Source organism: Tauraco erythrolophus, chromosome 15 (assembly GCF_009769465.1).
Source record: "Tauraco erythrolophus isolate bTauEry1 chromosome 15, bTauEry1.pri, whole genome shotgun sequence".
Classification (NCBI taxonomy): Eukaryota; Metazoa; Chordata; class Aves; order Musophagiformes; family Musophagidae; genus Tauraco; species Tauraco erythrolophus.
Window position 1 is genome coordinate 21,897,071 of NC_141479.1, and position 17,368 is coordinate 21,914,438.

The following is a 17,368-nucleotide window of genomic DNA, read 5'->3' on the forward strand; positions in this document are numbered from 1 at the left end:
CCACCCCTCCCAATCCTTTGTTTCCCCACCTTCACGCGAGGACGTGAACCTTTAGCTCATCCTTGCTGCCTGCAAAGCTTTTTTTTTTTTTTTTTTTTTTTAATTTTTTTTCACCCCCTCTTTCTGCTGTGTAACGCTGGAGATGCGGTTGTAACGCTGAGCCAGACTGCGCTGCCCGGAATAAATCCTTCCCGGCTTCCGCAGCGTCTGCTGCGTCCCTTTCCCAGAGGATGAGGTCGGGGAAGGCTGGCTTGAGCCCTGGGGTCTGCGCTGGAGCGCAGACCCCAGGGCTCAAGCCAACCTTACCCGACACCATCCCCTCCGGTACATCCGAATCCCACGGCACAGGATCTCTGCTTCCCACCCCGTGCCTTGCGGTCGCTTGGATTTGCAGACTCGGCGTTTTCCAGCTCTTCTCTCAAAGCCTCTTGTTGCTAAAGCTAAAAATTCACAGCACGTACCGGCGCGCTCTTTAGCCGAGCAGCAGCCAGGAAAGGGGTGGGGGGGTGGGGGGAAGCCAGTTGCTGTTGGTTTGGATTCATCCTACTCGTGTTTCCCCGGGGGGCGAGCGGTGTTTTGCCGCTCTTTGCCAGGTGCTGGGGCTTCGGCTCGACGCACGGCACGTGTTAACCGTAGCTCCTCGCCGTGCCGGTGTTCGGGGTGAGCGAAGTGCCACGGCAGCCTGGGACCCCGTTCCCAGCGTATCCAGCTGAGACGCTTTCATCCCTGCCAGAGCTGTGGGGTGCTCCGTGCCATGGGGAAGGACTCCCGGCGCCCTGTGGGAAGGAGCGGAAGTGGCCGGTGGGAATGACCGTGGGATCGGCTTTTCCATGCAGCCGTGAATGGCTCTTTGGCAGCTGAGCGGCTCCAGGCATCAACACCAACCAAAGGCACATGATGGTCAGATGGGTTCCGCGTCCCCCCTGCCTGCCCGGGCTCCCTCCAGTGCCGGGCTTTGCCGGGGTGCGGGCGCAGCATGGCGTTTAATCGCGCCTTTGACGATCCCTATCAGACCCGTTTTCCTCCCCGTGACAAAATACCTTCCCCAGAGCTGGACCAGGTGAGGCTGGTGGGGCTGGTGAGGGGGACGGGGCTCCTCCTGCCCCACGTGCAGGGGCTGCGAGGGGCAGCTCGGCTCCTGCAGTGGGGAGGGTCCCACTGGGGCCCCCAAGGTGCACGGGCACCCCAGGGCACATGAGACCCTCCAAGACACACAGTCCCCCAGGGTACAGGGATCACCCCGGGGCACAGAGGACCCCAGGACACTTGGGGATGCCAAGGTGCATGGACCCCCAGGGCAGAGAGGACCCCTACGGCACACAGCCCCCCAAGGTGCGCAGCCCCGGGGGTGCGTAGACCTCCCCAGGGCATGTGGGACCCCCAGGCACACAATGACCCCAAGTGTGTGGGCTACCCAGGGCCATGCTGGGTGTTTGGTAGCTGTGGCAGGTCCCCTCACTGCCGGGGTGTCGCCGTCATGCGGGTGCCCACCCTCCTCGGGAGGAGGAGCCGTGGGAGCTGGCTTTAAAGCGGGGCAGAGAAAGGGCCCTTTCTTCCCCATCACCCCAGGCCGGCGGGCGTGCAGCTGTGGGGACCCCAGCAAGGGCTGGCAAGGAGGGCGGCCACAGCACCGGGGGTCCTGGCTGGCTGGCGGCATCCCCAGAGAGACCCCGGGCAGCGAGACCCTCCGTCCCCAATTCCTCTGCGTCCCCTCGGCGCAGAGGGGCACTGCGGGAGCGCTGGCGGGGTGGGCCAGGGGCTCGGGGTGTGTGGGTGCTGCAGGGGGCCCCGGGGGCTCGGCCCCCAACCCCTGGGGCTGAGGCAGGGGCCATGTCGACGCTGGCCCCCCTGCGCCTGCTGCGCGAGCCCTGGAACGCCAGCGAGGGCAACCAGAGCAACGCCACCGCCGGGGCCGGCGGCGCCTGGTGCCAGGGGCTCGACATACCCAACGAGCTCTTCCTCACGCTGGGGCTGGTGAGCCTGGTGGAGAACCTGCTGGTGGTGGCCGCCATCCTGAAGAACAGGAACCTGCACTCGCCCATGTACTACTTCATCTGCTGCCTGGCTGTCTCCGACATGCTGGTGAGTGTCAGCAACCTGGTGGAGATGCTCTTCATGCTGCTGATGGAGCATGGCGTGCTGGTGATCCGCGCCAGCATCGTCCGCCACATGGACAACGTCATTGACATGCTCATCTGCAGCTCCGTCGTGTCCTCCCTCTCCTTCCTGGGGGTCATCGCTGTGGACCGCTACATCACCATCTTCTACGCCCTGCGCTACCACAGCATCATGACACTGCAACGGGCCGTGGTGACAATGGCCAGCGTCTGGCTGGCCAGCACTGTCTCCAGCACTGTCTTCGTCACTTACTACCGCAACAACGCCATCCTCCTCTGCCTCATCGGCTTCTTCCTCTTCATGCTGGTCCTCATGCTGGTGCTCTACATCCACATGTTCGCCCTGGCCCGCCACCACCTCCGCAGCATCTCCAGCCAGCAGAAGCAGCCCACCGTCTACCGCAGCAGCAGCCTGAAGGGAGCCGTCACGCTCACCATCCTCCTGGGCGTCTTCTTCATCTGCTGGGGGCCTTTCTTCTTCCACCTCATCCTCATCGTCACCTGCCCCACCAACCCCTTCTGCACCTGCATCTTCAGCTACTTCAACCTCTTCCTCATCCTCATCATCTGCAACTCCGTGGTTGACCCCCTCATATACGCCTTCCGGAGCCAGGAGCTCCGGCGGACGCTGCGGGAGGTGGTGCTGTGCTCCTGGTAGGCAACGGGACGCGGGTAACGGCACAGCCACCCCCACCGCGGGACGGACGGACGGATGGACAGACGGGACAGGACACGCTGCGGGGCGTCCCCCTCCGGTGCCCCCGATCCGGGCTGACGGGCTCGCGGTACCCAATAAAGGCTCTTTGCAGTGATGCTGTGGCCGGCCCCGCCGTGCAGCCCCCGCGGACCCCCGGGGAGGGGTCGGCCGTGCCCGGCCCCACCGTTTATTCGAAGCTCAGTCGCTCTCGGTTGCCGCTGTCGGGCCGCGGACCCCCGCGCCGGGGCCGGGGGCACCGGGAGGGACGGGCGGGGCGTTGGAGCAGCCCCGGGCGCGGGGTAGCGGGAGGCCGGTCCTTGCGGGGGGGGAGGGGGCGACCCCCGGACAAAGGGCCCCCTCGCCGCCGCCTTTGTTCTCGGGCCGCGCCCGTCGCCGCCCGGCCCGGCCCCGCGGGGGGTTCTGGCGCTCGGGACCCCCGGGGCCGCCCCCCTCCCCGTGCCCTGTCCCTGCCCCCCCCCCGTGACGGGACGGGGGTTGAGACGTCGCCCCCACACCCCCCCCCCGCGCCGCCCCGGGATGCTCCCGCCGTGCCTGGGTGGTCCGTCGCCCCTCCCCGCCGCGGGTACCGGGGTCCCCCCGCGTGCCGGGGCGGGAGGGTCCCCTCCTCTCCCCTCCCCTCCCCCACCACGGGTGCAGGGCTCCCCTCCCGCCTCCCGTGCCCCCCGTGGGGGCCGGGGGTCCCCGAGCCGGCGGGGCCGGGGCCGGGGCCGGGGCGGGGCGGGGCGGGCGGTGGCGCCGGTGCCGCAGGGCTGTTGCAGCGCTGCGGCGGCGGCCGCCGATTGGCTGTGGAGCGGCGGTGACGTCAGCGCCCGGCCCGGTGCGGCGCGAGGCGCCTATAAAGGAGGCGGCGGTGGCGGGGCCGCCCCCCGCGCTCCCGGTGCCGCTCCGCTCCTGTTCCTGCTCCCGCTCCCGGTCCCGCTCCCGCTCCCGTCCCGCTCCGGCCCGGCAGCACCATGAGGGAGATCGTCCACATCCAGGCGGGGCAATGCGGCAACCAGATCGGCGCCAAGGTAACGGCGGCCCCGCCCCGCCGCGGCGGAGCCGGGCGGCGGACAAAGACCCCCCCCTCCCCCTCCCCCCTCCGCCGCACCGGGCGGACAAAGGGCCCCGCCCCCCCCCCCCCCCCCGCCGCCTTTGTCCGCCCGCCGCCGCCCTTCAGCACCGCGGACAGCGCCCGCCCTGCCCCGCGCCCCGCCGCCAGGGGGCGCCCGCCCCGCCCGGGGGGGGGTCCCCGGTGATCGCGCGCTCCCCCTCCGCCCCCCCCCCCCCCCCCCCCGCTGAGCCCCGTTCCCCCCCCCCCTAGTTCTGGGAGGTGATCAGCGACGAACACGGCATCGACCCCAGCGGCAACTACGTGGGTGATTCGGACCTGCAGCTGGAGCGCATCAGCGTCTACTACAATGAGGCTTCCTGTAAGCGACGCCCCCCCCGGGACCCCCCCCGGGCCCGGCACCCCCATCCTGGGCGTGGGGGGAGTCCTCTTGTCCCGTCCCCACCCCGGTCATGGGTCTGCTCCCACCCTGATTGCGGGGGGAGGGGGGGGCAGACATGCGCCCCCACCATGAGGCTCTGCTTTGGGGGGGCACAGACACGCACCCAGCTCTGTGGGGCCCTGCAGTGCTGGGGGGGGGACACACACGCACCCAGCCCTGCGGGACATTGGGGGGGGGGGGGTGTGTGGGGTGTGCACCCAGCCCCAGGGACCCTGTGGTTTAGGGGAGGGGGAGCAGACATGCACCCAGACCCCTGGGACCCCCACTGTGTGCGGGGGGGGTAGGCGTGCCCCCAGCCCCACAGGGACCCCGTGGTTTGGGCGGGGGGAAACATGACATGTGCACCCACGTCCTTGGGACCCCACAGGGTGGGGGGCGGGGACACGTGCACCCAGCCCCATGGGATCCTGTGCTTTGGGGGGGACACACATGACACGTGCACCCAGCTCCATGGGGCCATGTGGTTTTGGGTGGGGGGCAAACATGTGCACCCAGCTCTGTGGGACACTGCAGAGTGGGGGGGGGGGCACCCATGTACACCCAGCCCCCGGGGACCCTGTGTTTGGGGGGGATGGACACGCACACCCTCAGCCCCGTGGGACCTTGCAGGGTGGGGGGTGGCAGAGCGGGGGTGGGGGGCAGTGGCAGGTCCCCTCCTGGCACGGGGTGTCTCGCAGCTCACAAGTACGTGCCTCGCGCCATCCTGGTGGACCTGGAGCCGGGGACGATGGACAGTGTGCGCTCGGGGGCCTTCGGCCACCTCTTCCGCCCCGACAACTTCATCTTCGGTAGGTCCCCGGGGAGGAGGACGCCATCGCCCCGGTCCCCAGACCCCTCCCGGGCCGTCGGCGGGTGCATCCCCACCCGTGCCGTGGGGCCCGGCACAGCGCCAAACCTTTGTGGTTTTCCGCTTCCCACCCCGCCCCGGCTTCAGATCTCGCCGCTGCCGGTGGCGGCACCCGTCCCCTCCCCGGCGTGGGCGCGGGGGTGCCAGTGGCCATCGGGTGCCTCTTTCCCCCCTGGCAGGCCAGAGCGGGGCCGGGAACAACTGGGCCAAGGGCCACTACACGGAGGGGGCCGAGCTGGTGGACTCGGTGCTGGACGTGGTGCGGAAGGAGTGTGAGAACTGCGACTGCCTGCAGGGCTTCCAGCTGACCCACTCGCTGGGTGGTGGCACCGGCTCCGGCATGGGCACCCTCCTCATCAGCAAGGTGCGGGAGGAGTATCCCGACCGCATCATGAACACTTTCAGCGTGGTGCCGTCCCCCAAGGTGTCGGACACGGTGGTGGAGCCCTACAACGCCACGCTCTCCATCCACCAGCTGGTGGAGAACACGGATGAGACCTACTGCATCGATAACGAAGCTCTCTACGACATCTGCTTCCGCACCCTCAAGTTGGCCACCCCCACCTACGGCGACCTCAACCACCTCGTCTCGGCCACCATGAGCGGTGTCACCACCTCCCTCCGCTTCCCCGGCCAACTCAACGCCGACCTCCGCAAGTTGGCCGTCAACATGGTGCCCTTCCCGCGTCTCCATTTCTTCATGCCGGGCTTCGCCCCGCTGACGGCCCGCGGCAGCCAGCAGTACCGCGCCCTCACCGTCCCGGAGCTCACTCAGCAGATGTTTGACGCCAAGAACATGATGGCCGCCTGCGACCCCCGCCACGGCCGCTACCTCACCGTGGCCACCGTCTTCCGGGGCCGCATGTCCATGAAGGAGGTGGACGAGCAGATGTTGGCCATCCAGAGCAAGAACAGCTCCTACTTCGTGGAGTGGATCCCCAACAACGTCAAGGTGGCCGTCTGCGACATCCCTCCCCGGGGGCTGAAGATGTCCTCCACCTTCATCGGCAACAGCACGGCCATCCAGGAGCTCTTCAAGCGCATCTCGGAGCAGTTCACGGCCATGTTCCGGCGCAAGGCCTTCCTCCACTGGTACACAGGCGAGGGGATGGACGAGATGGAGTTCACCGAGGCTGAGAGCAACATGAACGACCTCGTGTCCGAGTACCAGCAGTACCAGGACGCCACGGCCGAGGAGGAGGGCGAGATGTACGAGGACGACGAGGAGGAGTCGGAGGCGCAGGGCGCCAAGTGATGCCCCACTGCCCCCCTGCCGCCCGTAACCCCCTCCGGCTTCGCGCTGCCGCCCCCCAGCCGGGCTCCCCCCATCTGCCCCTTCGGTGTCTCCTGACCCCGTCCCTCCCTGAGCCGGCTCGGCCCCCCCGCCCCCCTCCTGCCTCCCCCCTTTTCTTTTTTTACTGGTTCGTGTCTATTATTTTTTTTTGAATACTTAATAAATTTATTGCTGTCCAGGTACCACCTGTCTGCGGCTCCTGGGGAGGGGATGGGGACACACACACCCCCCCGACACAGCCCCCCCCTCTGCTGGGGGCAGCTCGGGGGCTCGGCCCCCCCCGAGCCATTCCCATCAAGGAGGGTGGTTGGGGACCCTGTGTGCCCACTATGGCCGTGCCCAGGCCATGACAATGCCCTGTCCCCCGTGCACAGTGTCGTGCACCCTCCTGCCCCCGAGGTCCAGCCCCCCCAGGGCTGGGGGTGCAGGTGCCACCCTGCCTGGCTGCAGCGCCCGGGATGGCAGCTGTGCCTTTGTCCCCAGCATCACCCTTCTCCACGCTGGGGCGGGGGGACGGTGGCTGCTTCCCCCCCTGTGCCAGGACAGTGCCAGGACCCCTTTGTCCCCCACAGCCGAGGTGGGGGCACGGACCCGGGGGCACTCCCCAGCACCAAAAGCCAGTGCTTGGCTTCGGGGGGTCCAGGGCACCCCCAGCCTCTGGGCACCCCTGGCTCCAGCCTGGGTGCTGGTCTGAGCCCGGAGTGGGGGGGCCAGGCTGTGCTGCCGGGGGGCTGCCGCGTCCTCCTGGGGGTCCCCGTGCCCCCGCGTGGTTGTGGGGAGGGGCCGTGCTGGGGGGGGGCAGGGAGGGGGCTGGGGGTCAGGGCGCTGCGGGGATGGCGACTACGGGGCCGGGGGCCGTGCGGGCGGCGGGGCGCGGTGCTGGTGGCGCGGGGTCGGAGGAGCCGCGGGGTGCGGAGGAGCCGCGGGGTGCGGGGCCGACGGCCGCGCTCCGCGGACACGGTGCGTGATCGGGACGCCCCGTCCGCGCTGTGCCCCGGCGCGGCCCCGCCCAGGTGCGGAGCGATGCGGAGCGGTGCGGTGCGGGGCGGAGCGGGGCGGGCGGTGCGGTGCGGTGCGGGGCGGGGCGGGGCGGGGCGGTGCGGAGCGGTGCGGGGCGGTGCGGGGCGGGCGGAGCGGTGCGGGGCGGGGCGGAGCGGGGCGGGCGGTGCGGGGCGGGGCGGGGCGGGGCGGTGCGGGCGGAGCGGAGCGGTGCGGGGCGGTGCGGGGCAGGGCGGGCGGAGCGGAGCGGTGCGGGGCGGGGCGGAGCGGGGCGGGGCGGGGCGGGGCGGGGCGGTGCGGGGCGGTGCGGTGCGGAGCGGTGCGGTGCGGGGCGGGCGGAGCGGGGCGGGGCGGCGCGGCGCGGGGCGGAGCGGGGCGGGGCGGTGCGGGGCGAGGCGGGCGGAGCGGAGCGGTGCGGGGCGGAGCGGGGCAGGGCGGGGCGGTGCGGTGCGGGGCGGAGCGGGGCGGTGAGGCGCGGTGCGGTGCGCTCCGCCGGCCGGCAGGGGGCGGCAGCGCGGCGGGGCGCGGCGGGACGGGGCGGAGCGGCCCGGCGGGGCGGGGCGCGGCGGCGGAGGAGCGGGGGGCGGTGCGCGGCGCTGCGGTGAGCGGGGGGGGGGGGGGGGGGGGGGGGGCGCTGCCCCCTGGCGGGCGGGCGGTGGCGGGGGCTCTGCTGGGGGCCGGGCGGGGCGAGGAGGGGGGGGGGGGGGAATGCGGGGTGAGGAGTGGGGTACGGGGCAACAAGGGGGTGCATGGGGGGGGGTGTCTGCAGCGAGCGGTGCGGGGGGGTGGGCTGATGGGGGGCTGGGCAGTGCGGGGGGGCTGCGCTGTGGGGTGGTGCACGGAGGGTCTGTGCAATGCGGGGGTGCGGGGGGGGGGACTGTGCAATGTGGGGGTGCACCGGGGGGGGCTGTGCAATGCACGGGTGCACCGGGAGGGGCTGTGCAATGCGAGGGTGCAGGGGGGGGGTCTGTGCAGTGTGGGGGTGCGGGGGGCTCTGTGCGATGCGGAGGTGCACCGGGAGGGGCTCTGTTGGGGTGGGGGGTGTCCCCGCGGTGCCGGGATGGGGTGACCGCGGGCCAAGCCGGGCGGTGGCAGCGGGGCAGGGCGGGGACCGCAGGCGTGGGAGGCGGAGGGACGGGTGTGCCCAGCGGGGCCGGCGCCGGGGCCGGCGGGCGGCTGAGGCGGCAGCCGGTGTCCCGCAGGGCGGGCGGCGATGGCGTACGACGAGCGGCTGGCCCGCTTCCGCCAGGCCCACCTCAACCCTTTCAACAAGACCCCCGAGCAGCAGGAGCGCCCCGACGGGGGGGCCCCGACCCCAGGTGCGTGCTGACGCCCCCCCAGCCCCCCCTTCCCTGCCCCACGGCGGGCGTGGCCAGGCGGCCCCAGCCCCCCCGTGGCGCTCCATCCCCCCCCTCTCGCCCCCACTTGCAGCCCAGCAGCCGGATCGGTCCCCGGGGGACCCCGAGGGCACCATGGACCTGGGTCTGGCCGAGGACCATTTCTCCCGCCCCGTGGTGAGTGGGGCTGGAGGGGGCAGCGGGGCTGGGGGGGTTTGGGAGAGCTACCGGTCCATCCTTCTCCTCCTCCTCCTCTTTCTCCTCCTGCCGCAGGGCCTGATCCTGGCGTCGGACGTGCAGCAGCTGCGCCAGGCCATCGAGGAGTGCAAGCGGGCAATCCTGGCGCTGCCCGAGCAGTCGGAGCGGCAGAAGGACGCGGTGGTTCGGCTCATCCACCTCCGCCTCAAGCTGCAGGAGCTGAAGGTGGGGCCGGGGCAGGGCTGGGAGGCGGGGGGGCTGGGGAGGTCTCCATGGCTGGGGCGGGGGGCTCACACTGATACACCTGCCCCCTCCGCAGGACCCCGGCGAGGATGAGCCCAACATCCGGGTGGTCCTGGAGCATCGCTTCTACAAGGAGAAGAGCAAGAGCGTGAAGCAGATGTGCGACAAGTGCAGCACCATCATCTGGGGGCTCATCCAGACCTGGTACACCTGCACAGGTGGGGCTGGTACCACTTCCACCCACCCCCCAGCCCCGTGTGCCCTGGCCCTGCGCTGATGGCCATGTGTGCCCCCCCCACAGGCTGCTACTACCGGTGCCACAGCAAGTGCCTGCCGCTGGTGAGCAAGCCCTGCGTGCGTGCCAAGGTGAGCCACCAGGCCGAGTACCAGCTCAGCATCTGCCCCGAGAGCGGGCTGGACAGCCAAGACTACCGCTGCGCTGAGTGCCGCGCCCCTGTCTCCCTCCGTGAGGCTGTGCCCGCTGCGGCGTGGGGCTGGGGGGTGTGGGACTGGGGCTAGCGGGGGGCTCTAGGGGGCTGGGAAGTGGGGGATGTGGGTGGTGGGGGGAACTGGGAGCTCTGGGTGGCTGGGGGGGTGTGGGACTCAGTGAGGCTCCATGAGGCTGGGAACTGGGGGTTCTAGGGGGCTGGGAAATGGGGGTTCTGGGAGGCTGGAAGGGGGTGTGGGGCTGCATGGCGCTGTGTGGAGCTGGGGGGAGTTGGGGGCTCTGTGGGGCTAGAGGGGTGTGTGGGACTAGGCTCCCTTGGAAGGTCTATGGGGCTGAGAACTGGGGGATGTGTGGGGCTGGGAGGAGCTGGGGGCCAGGGCTGCCTGAGGCTGGGGGGTGGGGGATGTGTGGGGCTGAGCTCCTCTGGGGGCTGTGAGGAGCTGGAGGTGGGGGCTCTGGGCGCTGGGTGGGGCTGGAAGCTATGGGGAGGTGGGGGTCAGGGCTGTGTGGAGCTGGGGGGGGCCACAGCCCATGGGAAGGTGATGCTGGGGCCCCACTGCATCCATGGGTGCTGGGGGGGTACATGGTGTGGGGCAAACAGGGCATGGCGCGGTGCCAACGTGTGTGCCAAAGCGTGTGCCAACGTGTGTGCCGCCACAGGGGGGGTGCCCAGCGAGGCCCGGCAGTGCGATTACACTGGCCTCTACTACTGCAGCAGCTGCCACTGGAATGACCTGGCCGTCGTGCCCGCCCGCGCCATCCACAACTGGGACTTTGAGCCCCGCAAGGTGCCCTGGCTTGGGGAGGGTGCTCAGGGGCACCCAGGGTCTCGGGGGGAATCACCTGGGGGGCTGTGTCCCTGGGCATGGGGGTCCCTGGGGGCTGTGTCCCTGGGGGGATGCTGTGGCCCCAGGGCTGTGTTCCGGGTGATGGGGTCCCTGGGCGGTGGTGCTGAGGGTCCCTCGGGCCGTGGCGGTGGGGCAGCCCGGTGCCCATGGGGGTGACGGCGGCCCCGGCCACGGGCGGGCAGGTGTCGCGCTGCAGCATGCGGTACCTGGCGCTGATGGTGTCGCGGCCCGTGCTGAAGCTGCGGGAGATCAACCCGCTGCTCTTCAACTACGTGGAGGAGCTGGTGGAGATCCGGGTGAGTGCGGTGGGGCACGCGGACGGGGTGGGGGGGATGCGGATGGGGGGACCCCACCCTGCAGGGCAGGGAATGGGGGTGGGCAGGTGGGCAGGTCGCGTGGCACAACAGAGGGAGCATGGGGTGAGCAGGAGGGAGAGAGGGACCCCGGCAGCACCCGCTGGGTCCCACAAAGGGGAGCAGGGCAGGGGTGGGGGTGCTCAAACTGCTACGGGGCTGAGCTTGACCCATCCTGTCCCCGTCCCCATCCGGTCCCCAACCCGTCCCCATTCCATTCCTGTCCCTGTCCCCATCTTCATCCTGTCCCATTCCCACACCATCCCATCTCACCTCTATTCCTGTCCCATTCCCACACCATCCCATCTCACCTCCGTCCCTGTCTCTGCCACCACCCTTTTCCCTGTCTCATTCCCACCTGTCCCTCCATTCCCACCCCATCCCGCCCCCTGCAGAAGCTGCGCCAGGACATCCTGCTGATGAAGCCCTACTTCATCACCTGCAAGGAGGCGATGGAGGCACGGCTGCTGCTGCAGGTCAGGCCCCACGCGGGCGGCCGAGCCGGGGGCGAGCCCAGGACCGCGGAGCGCCGGGCGCGGCGGTGCGTGGCGCGGCAGTGACGGGCTGTCCTCCTGCAGCTGCAGGACCGGCAGCACTTTGTGGAGAACGACGAGATGTACTCGCTGCAGGACCTGATCGACATTGAGGCCGGGCGCCTGAGCTGCTCCCTCACCGAAATCCACACGCTCTTCGCCAAGCACATCAAGCTGGACTGCGAGGTGAGCCGCCACCGACGGCACGACTTTGGGTTCGGCACCGCGTGGGGGGTCCCTGCTGGGCACCGTTGGGACCCTCTGCCCGCTCTCGCCCCAGCGGTGCCAGGCGAAAGGCTTCGTCTGCGAGCTCTGCAAGGAGGGCGACGTGCTCTTCCCCTTCGACAGCCACACCTCCGTCTGCACCGACTGCTCCGCCGTCTTCCACAGGTACCGCACGCACTGGGGACGGCCGCCTCCTGCCAGGCCTGATGGTGTGGCACTGGGCAGTGCGGGGGCCGGTGTCCCAGCGCTGTCCCCTCCCCGCAGGGACTGCTACTACGACAACTCCACCACCTGCCCCAAGTGCGCCCGGCTGAGCCTGCGTAAACAGTCCCTCTTCCAGGACTCCGGCACTGAGGCAGAGCCCTAAAGGGGTGTCTGACCCCACGGCTGCCCCCCACCCACCGCAAAGCCCTGGGACGGACAGGGGCAGCCCCACAGCTGTTTGGAGGCTGGGGTGGCCCCCGGCTCTACAAGGCAGCTGGGAACCTCTGTCCGTGGGGGCTGTGGGCCCGGGCACTGCGGGGGGAAGGTCGCTGCTGGCCCATAGCTGCTCCCCGGGCGCAGAGTGAGCCCCACGGGAGGTGCCAGGACCCGTCATCCCTGCACCGGTGCTGCCCGCAGCATCCATGCCTGGCAGTTGCGCACGGGCATGGCAGGGGTCCGGCACTCTGCTGCCCGCAGCCGCGCAGCGTGGGTGAGGGTGCCGGCTGAGCTGGAGCAACGGGCGCTGCCAGGGAGGGCGAGGGCACCAGGGCTCGGCGGAAGAGCTGGGCTGAGCTGCTCTCACGGTCCCTGTGGGCTGCCAGGGGGCCCTGCCACCCCCCCTGGCACACACATACACTATGACGATAACGCTGCTAATTCTGGGAGAAAACCCCCGGTTTGGCGCCCTGCCCCACGGACACACACAGCCGGTGTGCGGGCAGAGCCCCGGGGGCGGGGGGGCTGTGGGGTGGCTGGAGCGGGGCAGGGTACCGTGCGGGGCCGCTGCTCCCCCTCGCCCCCGCGGCCCCTCCGGGTTCCCTGTAGCATTAACGAGGCCTCTTTGCGCAACCCAACACCCGTGTCCCTGCTTTGGCGCGGCGGGGGGCACCGGGGCGGCGGGTGGGCGCTCGGGGAGGGGCAAGCCGGTGGGTCCCACCGGGGCTGGCGCGGGGCGAGCACCGGGACTGCCCCGAACCTCCGCCCTTGGGCTCTGTCCCGCACCCGGGCCCGTCCCCTCGGGTCCCGCAGCCCCGCCGTACGGGGGCACCGTGCCGGTGGCGCTCCGTGGGCTGGATGGTGTCGCGACGTGACGCGATCGGCGCGCGCCGACGGCGCCGAGGCGGGGCCGCCACCCCGGTATCCCGCCCACCGGGAGGGGCCGCGGCCAGCGCTGCCCCGGTAGCGGCCCGACTCGCGTCTCCCCGCGCCGCTCGGGGCGGCGCCGCGTCCTGCCCGGGTGTCCCCCGGTGCGTGCTGGGCTCCCTGGGGCTTCGCCGTCGCCCCCGGCCCCGGTACCCGCTCCCCCGCCCCAGTCGCCGACCCCTCCCGTGCCCCGCAGCCCTTCCCGGCTCGAGGGGAGCCCCGTGTCCCGCCCGGGGGGGCGCCTCTCCTGACCCCCCACCCCCCCTTTTCTCCCCCGAGGCGACGGAGACGGGCAGAGCCGCGGCGGTGGTGGGTCTGTCGGTTTTACCGGAACACATCGCTGCTACACGAGGCCGCGGCGGGCACCGGCCCCGGCCATGCTCCGCAGGGCTGGAGGGCGCGTCCCGTCCGGGCCGTCGCTCCCGGCAGCCGGGGCCGCACCAGCCCCGGTCCTGCGCTGAACTGCGGGCAGCCCCGGTTCCCGGCACGGGGGGCCGGTTGCCCTTTCCCCGCGGCCCGGGGGGACGCCGGGCCACCGGCTCTAACCGGCCCCGTTCCTCCCTCCGCGGGGCTGGGGGCCGCCCCGGCCTGGGGCCACCGCCTACAACCCCGGGGCCAGTCCGCGGTGCCTCTGGGCGAGCTGCCCCGCGCCCCCAGTCCTGCACCCCGGCCCCCGCGGGCCGGGCGGCGGGGACGGGCTCCGACGGTGCCGGGGCCGAAAGGAAGCGGCCGGTACCGGCGTGTCCCCGCGTCCTTCCCCCGGCGTGTCCCCGCCGCCGCCCCCCGGGGCCAGGGCAGCCCTTAGGGCTCCCGCGGCCGCTCGGCGGGCAGGAAGGCGTCCGGGGGTCCCGGCGGCAGCTCCGGGTCGCTGAGGTGCTTCTTCTCCCGGCCCTGCTCCCGCGCTCGGGTCCAGGAGGGCGAGCGCAGGTACCCGGCCCGCGGCACCGCCTGCGGCTGCAGCCCTGCGGGGACAGACGGCTCAGGGCCCGCTCCCGGACGGACGGACGGACAGACGGACGGAGAGGCCGAGGACGGCCCCGGTCGCTCACCGCTGGAAGACTCTCCGGCCGCGTTCTCCTCGTCGGAGTCGGCGAAGACCTCAGCCAGCTCCTGGTCCGACATGTCGGTCAGCTCCGTCAGGTCCAGCAGGTCGAAGTGCACCTCCAGCGAGGAGACGCTGCTCAGGGGCTCTGCGGGCAGCCGGCCGCGCTCGGGGACCCGATGGGACACCCCGGGGATGGGCTGGGGGCAGCGGGGTGGGTGCCCTGGGGAGAGCTGGTGCACAGGGACTCAGGGAGCTGGAGGGGATGAGGGGCTCGGCAGGGACAGTGACCAGCTCGGGGCAGGCAGGGGACCCCAGGGGCAGGCAGGGACCGCAGGAGCAGGCAGGGGATGCCAAGGACAGGCAGGGGATCCCAAGGGACAGGCAGAGCACCCCAAGGACTGGCAGAGACCCCACGGACTGGCAGAGGATGCTAAGGGACAGGCAGGGACCCCAGGGACAGGCAGGGACCCCGGGGACAGGGTCGCACTCACGTCTGCGCTCGGTGACCTGCAGCAGGCCAGCACTGGGGATGGGGATGCCACTCTGCTCCTCTGTGGGGGCTCCGGGAGTCTCCTGGGCCGGCCCATGGGCAGGGGTCCCTGCCGGGCACTCCGGGGCCAGCGTCTCCTTGCCGAGCTCTGTGATACCAGCACCTGCCGCATTGGTGATGGCAGCTCCCACCTGGGGCCCCCCAGCTCCCTTGGGGTGTCCCGGCTGAGGTGGACAGGGGCTGCAGGACCCCGGGGGGGGCCAGAGGGGCCAGGCAGAGCAGCTCAGCGGCCCCCCGTGCCGGCAGCCCCACGCCCCACGCAGCCCCTTTGTGTCGGCAAGACAAAAGCTCAGCCTGTGCCGGAGCCCAGACAAGGGGCGGTTTGTCTGCCGGCAAGAGCCAGCGGGACTGAGGTGGCCACAGTTGTGGCACAGCCCGTGGTCATGGCACAGCCATGCCTGGGCACCCCTCTCGAGGGGGCACTGAGGACGGGAGGGAGGCCCTGTGTGCCCGGGGCAGCACCGGGCACTGCCATGCTTGGGCCCCTGGCCCACCTGGTGCCAGTGCTGGAGCAGGACAGAGCCGGCTGCACCCCGGCACCATGTGCCACTGGGCCCTGCCATCGCTGCACTGCCAGGTGAGGTGGCACAGGGATGGGCTCACCACAGGCTGGGCATCTCCTCATTCCCCCCAGGATGGTGACGGCCGGGCAAGGGACAGAAATCCTCCCGCCCAAAGGAGCCAGGACGGGCAAAGGGACATTGTGGGGGTGTTTGCTTCCTGCTCCTGGTTCATGGAGCTGCAGCTGGGAAATGGGGTCCCCAGCCCGCTTCAGTGCTAGGAAGAGCTCTCCAGGCAGGCCACAGGGGCTGCCCGCTCCTGCCATCCCACCCCACATGCCGTCGCGGTGCCTGGCCCCAGTGGGTGACACGGCAGTGTCACCACCTGGAGCTCGTCCTCCCGTGCCACTGGCAGCCTCCCAGCCCTGCTCCCCCCTCCTTGAGCCCCCACCCACCAGGGCGCTGGTCCCTGCTGCAGAAATCCCCTCTGGCCTCCGCCTGCATGGTCACGCCGTGCCACTGGCCACGCCGCCGGCCACGCTGACCCGCTCCAGCCCGGGCTCACCGGCTGCCTGGCGGGAAGCGGGGCTGGCATCAGGGCTCCCTCCCCGCACACGGCTCTGCTGACTCACGTCAAACCGCAGAGCCAGGCAGCAGCGGCTCCGGCCACCCCGCCGGTGTCGGTCTCGCTGCTGGCCAGTGCCCGGTCCGGTGGCACTGTCCCCCCGCACTGCTCTGAGGGCCCGGTGCCATGGGAGGGCATGGCCGGGGCCGCACGGTGACAGGGGCCGCGGCACAGCCGCGTGCGGGGCACATGCGGGAAGGATGGGTGTGCACGGGAGCCCCGGCCACCACTCGTGTCACCGTGCAGGACCCTGCTGCAGCCCCCCCGAATACCGGGGCTTCCCCCAGCTCCACCGGCATGGCCAGCACCTGGTCCCCGAGCACCCCAGCCCTCCACTGTCCTCCACCAGCACCGGCACACCTGCACGGGGGTGGCTGCTCCGGCACCCCCCCCCCGCCCATCATCCTGCCCCAGGCACCCCGCACCCAGGCCTGGCCCCTCATTGCACCCCCGTGTCCCGTGGGCACCCCACTGCACCCCACAGCCCCATCCCAGACTCTCCCTGCACACACTCACCTGCGCAGACACCCCCCTGCCCGTCCCCAGCCCCCGGGCCCCCGTGCCATGCTGTGTCCCCACCCCCCCCATCCCACTCATCCCCACCCCTGCGATCTGGCACCCCCAGCACGGCCCCACACTCCCCCCGTGCACATCTGCACCCCACATGCACCCCCCCTCCCCCACCCCCCCCGCACCCCCATCTAGAGCCCCCTGCACCTCTCCTCGCACCTCCATCCGGAGTCCCGTGCACCCCCCATGCACTCCCCCTTGCACACACCCCCCCCCCGCACCCCCTTGCACGTCCCCTGCATCCCCGTGCACACCCCCCGGCACACCCCGTGCACACCCACCCCTTGCACGCCCCTTGCACACCCCGCCCTACATCTTCTTCTGCACCCCCGCCCCCGTCGCTCGCCCCCTCCGCGCCCCGCGGGGCCCGGCCCGGTTCCGCCCGCTGCAGGTTCCCAGCCTGATGGAACCGCCCGGCCCGGGGCCGCGGTGATGGGCGCACCGGTCCGTTCCGCAACCCCCTCCTCACCTGCGGTGCCGGCCGCTCCCGGAGCCTCCATGGGCCGGGCAGGTGCCGGTGCCGCTGCCGGTGCCGGTGCTGGGCGGGGCGGGCCCGGTGCCAGCCCGCAGCCCGCACGGTCCTGCCCGCCGCGGCGGAGGCGGGGCTGGAGGCGGGGCGGGGGCCGGGAGGGGGGCCCGGCCCCGCCTGTCCCGGGGGACCGGGGACACCGGGGGGGTGCGGAGAAGGACCCGAGAGCGCGGGTGCGGGGGGCGGGAGGCACGGCCGGGACCCGGGAGGGCGCGGGGGTGCGGAGGGGACCTGGGAAGGGCAGATGCGGGATGCAGACGAGACCCGGGGAGGGGGCGCACGGGAACCGGGGGGGCGCCGGGGGCGCCGGGCGTGCGACGGGGTCTAGGGGGGCGGAGAGGAGCCGGGGCGCCCCCGCTGCGGGGGCCGGGGCGGCCGGGGCACGGCGGGGGGCGGAGGGGGCGCGGGCCCGGGCACGGCAGGGCCCCCCCGGGCTCGGCGCCGCTCCCCCCCGCCCCCCGGGCCCGGAGCTGGCCCCGCCGCCGTTGCCAGGGCGGGGCCCCGCGTTGCTAGGGGGCGTGTCCGGCCGTCGCGCACCTCTCGCGAGAT

The 17,368-nt window shown here is 72.1% G+C and overlaps 4 protein-coding genes across 6 annotated transcripts; 3 read left to right on the plus strand and 1 right to left on the minus strand.

The window, feature by feature from the left end:
* Nucleotides 1–1,830: 1,830 nt before the first annotated feature.
* MC1R (melanocortin 1 receptor) lies at nt 1,831–2,775 on the plus strand. The gene has a single exon (XM_086621151.1). The coding sequence runs from the start codon at nt 1,831–1,833 to the stop codon at nt 2,773–2,775; it is 945 nt and encodes a 314-aa protein (XP_086477277.1).
* A 1,013-nt stretch (nt 2,776–3,788) lies between these two features.
* Nucleotides 3,789–6,430, plus strand: TUBB3 (tubulin beta 3 class III). Of its 2 annotated transcripts, XM_086621147.1 has the most exons (4): nt 3,789–3,845; nt 4,139–4,247; nt 5,006–5,116; nt 5,355–6,430. In XM_086621147.1, exons 1-4 carry the CDS (start codon nt 3,789–3,791, stop codon nt 6,428–6,430), a joined length of 1,353 nt encoding a protein of 450 aa, XP_086477273.1. The 2 variants fall into 2 exon arrangements, with proteins under 2 accessions (XP_086477273.1, XP_086477274.1); XM_086621148.1 differs by lacking the exon at nt 4,139–4,247 and having other exon boundaries at nt 5,014–5,116.
* Nucleotides 6,431–8,681: 2,251 nt separating this feature from the next.
* Nucleotides 8,682–12,069, plus strand: DEF8 (differentially expressed in FDCP 8 homolog). Its single transcript, XM_086621150.1, has 11 exons — nt 8,682–8,787; nt 8,900–8,982; nt 9,079–9,228; nt 9,323–9,464; nt 9,548–9,712; nt 10,355–10,482; nt 10,725–10,838; nt 11,291–11,371; nt 11,474–11,614; nt 11,709–11,818; nt 11,918–12,069. The coding sequence occupies exons 1-11, from the start codon at nt 8,682–8,684 to the stop codon at nt 12,018–12,020; spliced, it is 1,323 nt and encodes a 440-aa protein (XP_086477276.1). The 3' UTR covers nt 12,021–12,069.
* A 1,732-nt stretch (nt 12,070–13,801) lies between these two features.
* DBNDD1 (dysbindin domain containing 1) lies at nt 13,802–15,599 on the minus strand. Of its 2 annotated transcripts, XM_086621126.1 has the most exons (4): nt 15,551–15,599; nt 14,537–14,683; nt 14,050–14,190; nt 13,802–13,962 (listed from the first exon to the last, which is right to left on the minus strand). In XM_086621126.1, the coding sequence occupies exons 1-4, from the start codon at nt 15,597–15,599 to the stop codon at nt 13,802–13,804; spliced, it is 498 nt and encodes a 165-aa protein (XP_086477252.1). The 2 variants fall into 2 exon arrangements, with proteins under 2 accessions (XP_086477252.1, XP_086477251.1); XM_086621125.1 differs by having other exon boundaries at nt 13,802–14,190.
* Nucleotides 15,600–17,368: the final 1,769 nt, after the last annotated feature.